Source organism: Ceratosolen solmsi, unplaced genomic scaffold (genome assembly GCF_000503995.2).
Source record: "Ceratosolen solmsi marchali unplaced genomic scaffold, CerSol_1.0 scaffold29, whole genome shotgun sequence".
NCBI lineage: Eukaryota > Metazoa > Arthropoda > Insecta > Hymenoptera > Agaonidae > Ceratosolen > Ceratosolen solmsi.
In genome coordinates this window covers 3,182,507-3,196,279 of record NW_011948417.1, presented here as the reverse complement: position 1 = coordinate 3,196,279, position 13,773 = coordinate 3,182,507, and the positions used below count along the sequence as shown (strand labels likewise).

Here is a 13,773-nt window from a genome sequence, read left to right as displayed (position 1 = left end):
TAAATGTCCCGTATATATATATATATATATATATATATATATATATATATATATATATATAAGAGGAAGCCGTCCATATAGAAAGAGAACTAAATAGTGGGAAATAGTAGCGGTAATACGAAATAGTCACGGAGGATGGCAGCACCGGTAATTATGTTTTTGAGACGAAATTTTTAATAAATGCCAAGCATTATAAAATGTTTATTTGTTCATTTGTCGTATTTGTCCGATGACGGAAGACAATTATTGCTCATGACAATGCAATTATCAAATAATTATATATCATTTAGTGATTCAATTCATTTTTTCATAATAACATTAAGAATAAAATATCATCAATACCGTTTTATTGTGTACAAAACTGCCTATGCTTACGTTACAACAATTACATTACGTTGTAGAAGATTATTAACGGATAAGTGAGTAAATGAAAATTCCTGGGCGTATGTTGAATGAGATGCAAGAGCGAATAATCGCTAGTAAAAGTAATTTTCACTTTAACGATAAAGTTGGAAGAAAAAAAAATTGGAAAAATTTGTGCCAACTCTCGATTATCTCCATTTTTATCCATTTCACACTATCGCGTAAATGTCCTATAAAACAACACAATAAACCCGAATAAAATTTATAGAAAAATTATAAATAGGCCGACTGACTCTTAAGCGTCTGCACTCTAAAATAAAGTAGATAATTTTCTATTTTAATTTAATAAATAGATTTAATTTAATTTAAATAAATGTCATTTCAAGAGAGTATATTTGTTTAATTTGAGAAATTATAGTATAACATTAGCAATTGGTGCTCGATAGCTTAAATCGATCATTATTGTCATTTATAATGATTTATTAATATTATACAATGAAATGTAGTTTAAATTATTGAAATTTATCAACAAGAGCGTCAAAAGTGACTCGAAATAACAGAAAATAAAATCATCGCACTTTTGATTATTAGAGAAGGTCGAAAGTTATCGATAAAATTTTTATAGTCTCAACGATTGCGTAATTTGGTTCTCAAGTTAAACACGAGTATTTCGGCTAATATAGAAATTATTGAATCTTAGATCGTATTTTATAATCGCAATTTCGGATGATTTGTAATAAAATTTCTTAAAATGACGTACGCTTCGATCAACTACCTACCTATCAACATAACGGCAATCCTTAAACAAAACTTATATTAAGAGATAGATTAATTCACAATTTCGTTTTTTCGTTTTTTTTTTTCATTTGTTGTTCTTGTTTTTTTTTCATTTTTTTTTTCTCATTTTTTTCATAATCACCATTCACAACTTCGCAATTCGCAAATTCGTCGCGACGTTTTATATATGTTCGCGGATATAAGCTCTTAAGTCTTAAGTTTAAGCTTTAAATAGTGATTTAGAGATTTTTACTAAAGAAATTACTTCTCAACAGCACAGTTGAGATTCCCATTCAAATTCCCATGTCGCTGGAAGTTTAAATTTTTAATTTTGAAAAATTACTAATAATAGGAAATCTTACAATAATAAATTCACTGTAAAAAATTAATGAAAAGTATGTGATAAATTTCCGAAAAAAACTTAAAATGAAAAAGTTATCAAAATCTTTAGTTTTATTTAAAAAAAAAAAAAAAAAAAATCGAGAAAATAGAATGCAGAGGTACAACGTGTGACAATTATATTCTGTTGCACGGTTATTTGAAAAATTATATATAACGTTCGCGTAATCAATTTGAGTCCGATTCAATTAAATCGTTTCTAAAATTATTTTCAGGATTACGGACTTTAAAAGAAATTTCAAAATTTAGAAATCAGTCTACTCGAAATTTACAACCTTTAAAACCTTTAAACATCAACGTTCGCGTTTTATTCGCCTTTCAATTATTTAACATACGATATCAGAATTAAGCGCAAGTGCACTTTAATTAAAGCACTATCGACACTTTGTTTATGCTGTTTATGCTTTGTTTTTGTTATTGTTATTGTTTTATTATTAATTAATTAATTAATTTACTTTTTTCATTGGTTTCAAGTGCATCGTATTAAGGAATAATTTTGTAAAACGAATCACAATACGAAAATGTTCTCCGTCAGATTACATGATTTATTGGACACTCGAACGTTCTTACAAAGCGTAGCATTAACATTAAGCTATTGATCATAAATATTATATCTTTAAGAAATGATAAGATTATGACTCGATGCCGCCGCTAAACTTGCAAAACTGTAAAATTGCCATTTGTAGCTACGGGAGTATCAATGGAGGTGTCGTTAATCGTAAATTGTTGTGGGTTTAAATTGATATCGTTAGAGAACTTACGATTTATTTAGTTTGTAGTAAACGAGAAATGATTTTTTTTTTCTTCTATCGTTCAATGCGGCATTAAAGAAATTCATAAGATTCGTATTCCGAGAGAAAGTTTGAATTGCATTAGCCAGTTAAAATCGAATTCAAGCATTGGATGAAATAATATTTGACAAACTAATTCGAGCACTCTTACCATATGGAACATTTTTCATATCTCGCGGATAATAATATACTACCAATAAGCATTTAAGTTTATTACTTACATTCGACAAATTAATTTAACGGTAAATAACGATAATCCTATCATTGAACATTCATCGTAGCTATTGGATTTTTTAATTAATTAATTAATTTTTTTATCTTTTTACGAAATTGACTTACAACTCAAAATATGTCTATAAACAACGGATAAATGAACACGAAGAAAAGTGTTGTTTTCTCTGTCCAAGCATAAGTCTCTTTCAGATTTTCATTCGAATCTAGCCATCGTAAGTCCGTATACATAATCTCAAGCGATGAGGGATCTTCTAAATACAGTTGAAACAAAATAGTTCTGACCCGAATTCATTACCGATCAAAATATATCTATATTACATGTCTTTCTAGCAATAATAATAACAACAGTAACAACGACGACGACGACGACGACGACGACGACGACGACGACGACGACGACGACGACGACGACGACGACGACGACGACGACGACGACGACGACGACGACGACGACGACGACGACGACGACGACGACGACGACGACGACGACGACGACGACGACGACGACGACGACGACGACGACGACGACGACGACGACGACGACGACGACGACGACGACGACGACGACGACGACGACGACGACGACGACGACGACGACGACGACGACGACGACGACGACGACGACGACGACGACGACGACGACGACGACGACGACGACGACGACGACGACGACGACGACGACGACGACGACGACGACGACGACGACGACGACGACGACGACGACGACGACGACGACGACGACGACGACGACGACGACGACGACGACGACGACGACGACGACGACGACGACGACGACGACGACGACGACGACGACGACGACGACGACGACGACGACGACGACGACGACGACGACGACGACGACGACGACGACGACGACGACGACGACGACGACGACGACGACGACGACGACGACGACGACGACGACGACGACGACGACGACGACGACGACGACGACGACGACGACGACGACGACGACGACGACGACGACGACGACGACGACGACGACGACGACGACGACGACGACAACCACAACGACAACGACGACGACAACCACAACGACGCAACAACAATAATAATCATTTTTTTTTTTTTTTTTTGTTTTTTTAAATATAATATCAATAACAATAATGATAATTACGACAACAACAGGGACGACGACAACAACGACCACGACGACGACGACAATAAAAAACAATAATGTTTATGATAACAACAACAACAACCATCATTCATATCAGCAACGGCAAAAGTAAGCCCAACGTCAGCAATAATGATGATTATTACGGTAGAATGTCAAACAAGATGCATAACGAGTTGGTAAAAATATAAATGATGACTCTCATTCTCGAGTGGCCGTAATAATGTAAATTTATTTAAGAACTCTCGAGCAATCGGCGGCAGACCAGCTGAATTTCATTGCAGATAGCATAATTATCTTTTGCTAGTTGGCGCATCGAGGCCGTCCGTCTCTATTTCAGCACCGAAGCTTTTCATCATTATTATCCGCGAGTGTTGGAGCTAGAGGATGGAGGTGCGGGCGCGTCGTCATCACAGTCACGCGATCATAATGAAGGAGATGCAGCCCACGGTTTCGTTGGCATTGTTGCACGCGCAATGCGTCGTCCGCCAATGGCCAGGACGGGACGAGGGCCGGGAGCGGTAATGGTGCCGTTAATGGTGGTGGAAGGGGGGCTGACGGCGCCGATAATCGGATATCGCGCGCAATCGTCAACGGGAGGAGGACCGAATGATCGATAATCCGGCGCGAGCGAGATGCTCGAGATGGCCGAGTGCCGCGACCGGGATTATCGAGCAGGAGAAAACGGCGAGTCTGAGCGACGAAATCCAGTCCAACCACGCGCTTCGCTCTCCTCCCCCACCCTACCCCACCCCGCCCCCGCACAAAACCGTGATGAATCGTTTTAGTCATCGGAGCTCGTCCCCGTCGAGCCATGGAAATCCGAGAAAAGTCACCTACCGAGAGCACCAACCGGATCTCCTTCTCGCAGGGATCGCACGCCTACTCGCGGCCTCGCGACGTAGCCTCGAAATCGTCCTTACGAGTAACAATACGAGTATTAATGACGAGAGGACGACGTCGAGCGCCGGTGCGACGAAGCGCGGAAGGTGTCTCGGACGAATGTCGAAGACGAGGAAGACCGGGCTACGCTCCTCTCCCCGCTCCTTCTAATCGTCATCGAAGCAGGCGGCATCGACAGGCAATCGTCAATCTGTCACGGGACAAACAAATGCACCTCCGCACTTGCCACCTCTAACCGTCCCCCCCCCCCAATCTCCCACACACGCATACACACACAACTCCTATTCCACCACTACCCTACGATTCTTCTTCGTCCCTCATCGGCGTAACCCCGCTGCCCCTTCCGACACCCGCCCAAGTGCCCGCCGCACCCCGATCTTCCCACCATTTCTCACGCTCGGAAAGAGATTGAATGCCCGCGTGCGACTGACTGGGCACGAGCCCTAATACACCTGCCCGTAGATACGTGCGTCCACGGGTGGTGAGGGGGATAGGCGGAAGATGGTAGGGGGGTAGGGGACGTGGCGCGGGACGCTTGCTCACCGCTACCACGATTGGAAAGAGAAAGAGGCAAAATAACTGGAATATCGCGTGTGCGCTTAGCGGCGCTATAAGTGGCGGGAGAGGGAGACTGTCAAGATAGAGAGCGCGTTATAATTGACGGAGAAATGTAAAGTCTAGGAGAGCGAGCGTCGCTTGGTAAGGAGGGGGGGGGGGGGGGGGGGGGGGGGGGGGGGGGAGAGCCAGCTGGGCCTTATTACAGGTTTTATGGCGCCCCGATTCCGAAAATAATAATGTAGTGCGCCGCGAAAAGAGCGCTTCGACGTATCGCAAAAAGGGGGTGGTTGGGGCCGAATTCAAGATTTAGCGCACTATACAACAGTGGCCCTCTCCACCTCCTCCTCCTCGCCATCCATCATCACCTTCTCCTCCTCGTCCACCACCCGCACCCTCGATCGCCTTACGGCCTCTCTCTTATTTCGGCCATGCGAATAAATAATTCCGTATAGCCATCGCCTCCAATGCGGCTGCAGAGCGACGGCGACGGCGACGGCGACGGCGACGGCGACGGCGACGAGCGCATTGGGATATTTAAACCCACACGGGGCGAACGCGCGCCACTCCGTCGCTACACCGGCGGCGCTTTTCCGCCTCGACATCGCGTCCCGTCGCCGTCGCGACGACGTTGGAACGACGAGAAGGAGTGGAAGAGAGGGAGTGAGCGACGCCGAGCGAGAGGCCGAACGACGACGAGTCCCACAACAGAGTTTACTACCTCTCTAGGCTGTCGACACGGTGTCTAGAAGGGAGGAAGTGGCCAGCGAGCGGCTTCTCCCTCTCCGTGGCATTTGGAAATCGGAGGTGGTGGCGAACGCAGAGAAGGAGAAAGCGCACGTAAATCACCATCGGATATCGAATTGTGCAGTGGGTCTGTCCGAGTCGAGTAAGAGGGGGGGGCGCGCGCGCGCGCGCGAGAGAGAGAGAGAGAGAGAGAGAGAGAAAGAGGACGAACCACGCGTGTAGGCACTGGTCACGGGGACGGTGGGTCGAGCGATTTTACGTGCGCGAATTCGCTCCTAAGGAGTCCCCTGCCTACTCTCTCTCTCTTTCTCCTCTTCCCGCGGCAGGTGTGTCAACGACTCTTTTCATCTCGCGCACGCCTGCCTCCGCATCCGGTGCACCACCGCGCCGTGGCTCGCCCACACCTGGAGCGGCCCGGCTGAGGATCCCCGGACGAACGAGTGGCTGACCTAAAAAAGAGAGAGAGAGAGAGAGAGAGAGAGAGAGCGAGAGAGAGAGAGAGAGAGAGAGAGAGAGAGAGCGAGAGAGAGAGAGAGAGAGAGAGAGAGAGAGAGCGAGAGAGAGAGAGAGAGAGAGAGAGAGAGAGAGCGAGAGAGAGAGAGAGAGAGAGAGAGAGAGAGAGCGAGAGAGAGAGAGAGAGAGAGAGAGAGAGAGAGCGAGAGAGAGAGAGAGAGAGAGAGAGAGAGAGAGCGAGAGAGAGAGAGAGAGAGAGAGAGAGAGAGAGCGAGAGAGAGAGAGAGAGAGAGAGAGAGAGAGAGCGAGAGAGAGAGAGAGAGAGAGAGAGAGAGAGAGCGAGAGAGAGAGAGAGAGAGAGAGAGAGAGAGAGCGAGAGAGAGAGAGAGAGAGAGAGAGAGAGAGAGCGAGAGAGAGAGAGAGAGAGAGAGAGAGAGAGAGCGAGAGAGAGAGAGAGAGAGAGAGAGAGAGAGAGCGAGAGAGAGAGAGAGAGAGAGAGAGAGAGAGAGCGAGAGAGAGAGAGAGAGAGAGAGAGAGAGAGAGCGAGAGAGAGAGAGAGAGAGAGAGAGAGAGAGAGCGAGAGAGAGAGAGAGAGAGAGAGAGAGAGAGAGCGAGAGAGAGAGAGAGAGAGAGAGAGAGAGAGAGCGAGAGAGAGAGAGAGAGAGAGAGAGAGAGAGAGAGTGAGTGACTGAGCGAGAGTTAGAGTGTGTGTGCGTATGTGAGAGAGAGAGAGAGAGAGAGAAGAAAACGTGGCCGTCGCCGCTGCCGCTAGAACGCGCGCCTCGGCGTCGGATTTCTGCCGTCCCGTGCACCACCGGTGCAACCCAACGCCAGAACATAATACATAGGAGAAACGCAAGATAAAGAGACCGGAGAGTAAGAGTGAGAGTGAGTGATATAAAATTGGAAAGCAGACAGAGAGAGAGAGAGAGAAAGAGAGAGCGAGAGCAAGGGAGAGAGAAAGAAAGAGCAGAGCTGGGCTGGCTGACGAGAGGGTGGGAGTGAGGTATCAAGGGCGACGGAGAGGGGCGTGCAGGTTTAGGATAGAGAGCGCGCTTTCGCCTAATTGTAACGGGCGATTATTCAATCATGAACGATTCCCGCGAAGGAGCTGCAGTCACCGCTGCCCACTTCACTGTTGATGCGAGGTCGTCGATTATCGAGAGCAGCGCCCTGGCACGGATCTCATCGTCGTCGGCTCGCGCTCCTTGCTTACCTGAGACTGTCTTTGCGCCTACCCTAACCTCCGAACTCGATATCCTCGTTTCTTCTCGACGTCCGGCTAGCCGCCGCTGCCGTTGCTACTGTTGCGCCTCTCTACAGCATCAGTAAAGGAAAACCTGCCCGAAGGTGCGAGAGAGCCGGCTTGTGCCTGTATTTTTTCTTCGTCTCGCTCTCTCTTCCTTAACTAGTGTGCGTCGAGCACGACCGTACGAGTGTAGGTGTGCGTGTGCGAATTCCTCTCTTGCGAGAGCGGCGCTCGCTCGCGACAGAAGCTAGCGACCCCGGAGCAGGCCACAGAGAAAGAGAGAGAGAAGGAGCATTGCTCTATTAAACAAACTACGAGACTTGACTTTTTTTGCTTTAACGGATATTTATAATGCTAAAGAGCATTGCTTGCTCAAAATTTTCGTTATCACGATAATCACAAAATCAATAACAACGCAAAAAAGACTTTCAACCGACTTTATCATTATAAAACTAGTTAAGAAAACATGTTGATCGTTGGATATAAATGCTAAATGTTATGAAAGCTCTCGCTTCGATAAGGAAGATGCAGAAAAAGTTGCGTAAAATGACCTACGACGTAAGTTGACGGACGCCAAGTCGGAAATGACTAAGAAAATGACTTTGTATTTGCGCAGGTGCGGGCGAAGAGCAAGAAATGGTGGGTGACGGTACCGCTGTCCCAGCGCTCGGAGATTCGTCGGGTATTCGGAGATATGCCGGAGGCCGAGGAGGACTGGCCCCGACTGACGGACGGGCCCTCCTGGGCCTGGTGGCTGTTGGCGATCCTGCCCCTGGGACCTCAGCTCCAGGTCGGCATCCTCGGGACGACGAGCCTCGAGAAACGGTTGCGCGCTATCGAGAAGACCCTCGATCACATGGAGCAGCGCCAGCTAAGCATCGGTCCCACGGCGTCCGAGGAGACGACAACCTCGACGAGCATCTGCAGGGACGAGAGGGGCAGTGCCATCATTGCCGGCGAGAGCCAGAGGAGCGAGACGACGATGACGACGACGACGACGACCACCACCACCACCCCCCCCCCCACCACCACCACCACCACCCCCACCACCACCACCACCGTCACCACCGTCACCACCACCACCACCACCACCGCCACCACCGCCACCACTACCATCGTCACCACCATCCTCATCATCATCATCGTCATCGTCATCATTATCATCATCGACATCATCATCATCATCATTATCATCGCCACCATAATCATTATCATCATCATCATCATTATTGTCGTGGTTGTAGTTGTCATTATTATCGCTACCACCGACTGTGCTCTTTTGTGCTGTGTGTGCTTTTGTGCTCCACCCTTGCCAACTTGCCTTTGTGCCTTTCGTGATACGTGTGCCCTGAGCCCGCCGTCGTCCACGTTGTCGTCCTCATCCACGTCGTCGTCGTCGTCGTCGTCGTCGTCGTCGTCGTCGTCAGACGATCGACCATCGCCTTCGTACGAATCCCCGTATCTCTGGCGCATACGCAAACTCCATCTCCATCCTCGACTTTTCTTTGGAAAGGTGAGGTAGGCTCCACCTCGGAGGGTCCTGCCTTCTGCAGCCACGATCGCAGCTCTGTTAAATCCAGAGTGAAAGGGCGACCGCTGCAAGATGGCGGGCCCCATGACGTGGTCGTGCACTTGGTGTCTCAGGTTCAAGTTCAGCCCCGAGGAGATCGAGCAGAGGTACAAGAGTCAGGAGATCGACAGGATGTTGGAGAAGGACCGTCAAGCCTTTCGCAGGCAGGTCAAGCTGCTGTTGCTCGGTGCTGGGGAAAGCGGCAAGTCGACTTTCCTCAAGCAGATGAGGATCATACACGGCATCAAATTTGAGGTGAGCTTTGCATATTAGCGGTTGTTCCTTTGGCCCTAGTTTATTCAAATTTTGTTTGCATTTTCCAATGGTCCTTGCCCGATCAAAATGGAGTTTGGAGGCCAAACTATGTGTTCGGGCCTTTGACGTAAATTCTTTAAAACTTTGGTTAAAACTATCGTCTTGCTCCATATCGGTACCATTTACAATTAATTACCAAACAGCGAGCTCGGTTTTACATATAAAAGCTATGAGCTTATACAGCCTTCTTCTTACAATACATATAGAATGGCCGATCGAAAGACTCTCAACGTTAAATATGCCAAAGCTAGAATTCTTGGGTCTTAATGTTTTTAAATCCATGTTACTTAAGCTGTCTCAACCAACCGCCAATTGACATAATTCTTTTTTCTATAACATTTGGTTAAATTGGACTTGCATTGGTTTTACATTCGTGCATTAAATGAATACGTAGCAAACATAGGCACCATTTTTCTTAATATAATAATATAATAAATTACAGGTACCTATTATAAAACGATTGCTCGCTCTAATCATTTGAATTTGAATTCTTTACAATTGTGATTTAGGACGTACTTTTCTTATTAAGACAGCCATCTGTTATACCTTTAATAGTACGGATTGCTGTCATCTACGTTTCAAATACGTAATCATAGGTTAAAAATGTATTATTAAGAGGCCGCAGGCTTATTACTGTCACATTGTGATTTACTATTGAATCGTAACAATTACCTTCAATTTAATTATTTACCGGGCAAGGAAAACTAACGAGACTGGATTTGCCTTTACTATTTCTAGCCTGAACTAATAAAGGAGTACCAACATGTTATTTATCAAAATATTATAAAGGGAATGAAGGTCTTAGTCGACGCACGTGATAAGTTGAATATTCCTTGGGAGCATCCAAAAAATTATGACATAGGCTACCAATTGCTGAAATTTGAGAATACCATGATACTAGATGCTAGACTTTTTCTGCACTACGTGCCAGCATTACAAAGTTTATGGAAAGATGCTTCGATCAAAAAGGCATTCGATCGACGGAGAGAATTTCAATTGGTAAGTTTGACGTAATATTGTCGGCCAATTTTGCATTGGCTCATGCTCCGACTAATGCTTACGCTGTTTGCATTTTCCTCCTAAAAAACAAACGCCTGTTTTACTTAATTTATCAACAACTGTCGTTTCATTGCTCACGTCCAATGACACAACCAACTATTATTGATACTTATTGGACATTGTTTGGTTTCAGAGTGACTCGGTGCAATATTTCCTTGATAATCTCGATAGGATCGCCAGAGTGGTGAGCTTAATTATTTATTATCTATTATTATTGTAACAATACAAAGCAAACTAAATTAAAAATATGTAAAATCCTTTTGTAGGAATATGTTCCAACGCATCAAGACATTTTACACTGCCGGAAAGCCACGAAAGGAATATCCGAGTTTGTCATACAAATTAATAATATCCCATTTTTATTTGTCGATGTAGGTGGGCAGAGATCACAGAGGCAAAAGTGGTACCAATGTTTTGACTGTGTGACCTCGATACTTTTTCTTGTGTCGTCTTCGGAATTTGATCAGGTTTTATTGGAAGATAGGTAAAGAAGATGGCAATTATTTATTTATCCAGACATTAAGATTAAGTAAAAGTAGAAGTTATATTTTCAATATTTTTATAAAATTTATTATACATATATGTATATATATATAGTATATCACTAAATGTTGAGTATACATTACGTAGATTATGATTTTCGTCCTCCTATGAAATTATATTGTTTCCATATTTTAGTTAATATTGAGAACAAAACGAGTGTTTTATCATTGTTATTTATTTATTTTAATATATTAAATTTTTTTGCAAAATATAGCGAAAACTATATTTTAGATTTTATGTATTTGTAAAAAGTTTTCATGAGTTACTCGTAATAAATCATAATGATAATAATAGTGAATCGTAGATTAGAATTTCAAAATTTACTTATTTATTTCGAAATTCATCGATATAATATATATATAAATATATACATATATATATATATATATATATATATATATATATATACACTTGAAATTACTCATAGGTATGAAACTTTTGAAAATTATAATAGTTTATAAATTACTATTTGATGCTAAAATCGTACATGTACATTAATTCTTCTAATTTTATCGTAATAAATTATGAATAATTATGAATAATTACTATTTGATAAAGATAAATTCTGATTGTACAACTTAATCGTTAAAAGTGTAACATAAATTATTATTGGACAACCAATAAATTCTTGATTTCATTACGGTTGAAACTTTAATAAATTATGAAAGTCTTTGAAAATTGTTTAATAGAATATGAAAAAAGGTTAGAAACATATATCTATTAAACGAACCATACGATGAGATATTTTTTTTAAAGAAAATTTTGAATGAAAGGTAAAGCTATGAAAAAGGAGTTTTTCACTTTCAGATTAATAACAATATATACTATATTTTGGAATTAAAATTTTTTTTGTCTAATTATAAAATATGGCAGAATTAATTTATTTGAATCAGCTTTTACTAAAATGATACACTATGACGTAAAAACTCATTATCTCAATATATTAGAATTAATGTCTATTTAGTCAAATTAATTGAAGCATCGAATAGACATTGAAATACCTGAAATATTTTAAAACGTTAAAATTTCCGTGACACTTTTTTATTATTATTATTGTTTAATTGTTTAATTAGAACTGCATCTTACGTTTAAAAACTTTTATTTCAACTAGACATTGCCAGGATCTAATGTACGTATTTAATTTTATTTTACAGACGAACTAATAGATTGGAAGAGTCAAGAAATATATTCGATACGATTATCAATAATATGATATTCTATGGAGTATCCGTTATACTATTCTTGAATAAAACTGATTTGCTTGATAAGAAAGTCAGATCTCCGGACACGAATGTTCGTTGGTACTTCCCGCAATTCACGGGTGACTCACATTCCATGAAAGATGTTCAAAATTTTATATTAGATCTATTTGTATCGGTAAAAAGGGATCCAAAAAAGCCACTGTTTCATCATTTTACAACTGCTGTCGATACAGAGAATATTAAAGTTGTATTCAATGCTGTTAAAGACACGATTTTGCACCGGAATTTGGAATCCCTCATGTTGCAGTAACGAAATGGCATGGCAAACCAAATCTTTAAGACTACGTTCAACGACAGTTGCACTAAAGGTTTGCAGCTGATTTTTTTTTCTTTTTTTTCTAAACAATATTTTATGTACATAATGAAAACTGTAATCTATACGTTTGTCAACGATCAATAGTGGATATATATATATATATATATATATATATATATATATATATATATAAACCGAGTTTTGAAAGACTCCATCGATTTTATACTAAAATTGCAATACGAATTAGCAGCTATTCAAAGACAATATTTATATTTATGATATTTAGAATGTTAATGAGAACTTACCTTTAACGTCATTATGCTGAACGTTATATGTGCATAATGGCGATTAAAGTTGCGTCGTAAAAATTGCCTAATAATAGACAATTTTGAGTTTGTAGATTTTGTAAGACAAAGCTTCCATCCCCCCCCCCTTTTTTTTGATAAACATATTGATGAATGAGTGTGAGCTATTGATTATTAAACAATATTTTATGTACATAATGAAAACTGTAATCTATACGTTTGTCAACGATCAATAGTGGATATATATATATATATATATATATATATATATATATATACATAAATAAGAAATAAGTTGATGGCAGTTTTAATAGTCCAAATTTTTTAATTTTGTACAGTTGTTCCAAGACTTTCTTGATAACTTATATGCAATACATAAAAAATAAAAAAAATAAAAAAAAATAAATAAATAAAATTAAATTAAAGAAGAAAAAAAGAAGAAGAAACTACTGGCCACTCTGCCAGATTACAAGAAAGTGGAATAGTTTATTTCTTATGTAGAGTAAATAATATTATTAAAATCCGTTGTAATGTTAGGTAATGAAGAAACCAAATACTAGATCCATGCCATAAAAACCAAATGAGAAAAACCAGTTTGTGTTCAAATTATCACAGAAACTCGGCAAAATTTCAGTCGGCATATAATTGAATAAATTAATTCCAATCGAAGCGGAAAGCTGCTTCGTGTTTATTCTTTAACTCGGAGAATCTTTGAATTTAAAATAATTTCTTAACAAAATCCTTTCGTCCTCGTCGTTTACGCGTGACCTTACATATATATATATATATATATGATTTTTTTCTTTATATATTTCATTCTTTCTCACAAATCAATTACTCACAAATTGGTATTT

The 13,773-nt window shown here is 41.4% G+C and overlaps 1 protein-coding gene across 1 annotated transcript in view; it reads left to right on the top strand.

Moving 5' to 3' along the window:
- The first annotated feature begins 9,198 nt into the window (after positions 1 to 9,198).
- The window catches only part of cta (Guanine nucleotide-binding protein subunit alpha cta), an 8,437-nt gene continuing 3,862 nt past the window's right edge, over positions 9,199 to 13,773 (top strand). The window contains exons 1-5 of the mRNA XM_011496287.1: positions 9,199 to 9,434; positions 10,233 to 10,493; positions 10,687 to 10,737; positions 10,820 to 11,037; positions 12,251 to 12,666. Coding sequence (XP_011494589.1) covers positions 9,213 to 9,434; positions 10,233 to 10,493; positions 10,687 to 10,737; positions 10,820 to 11,037; positions 12,251 to 12,608 — 1,110 coding nt within the window. The 5' untranslated portion in view covers positions 9,199 to 9,212 and the 3' untranslated portion in view covers positions 12,609 to 12,666. The remainder of the gene's footprint in view (positions 9,435 to 10,232; positions 10,494 to 10,686; positions 10,738 to 10,819; positions 11,038 to 12,250; positions 12,667 to 13,773) is intronic.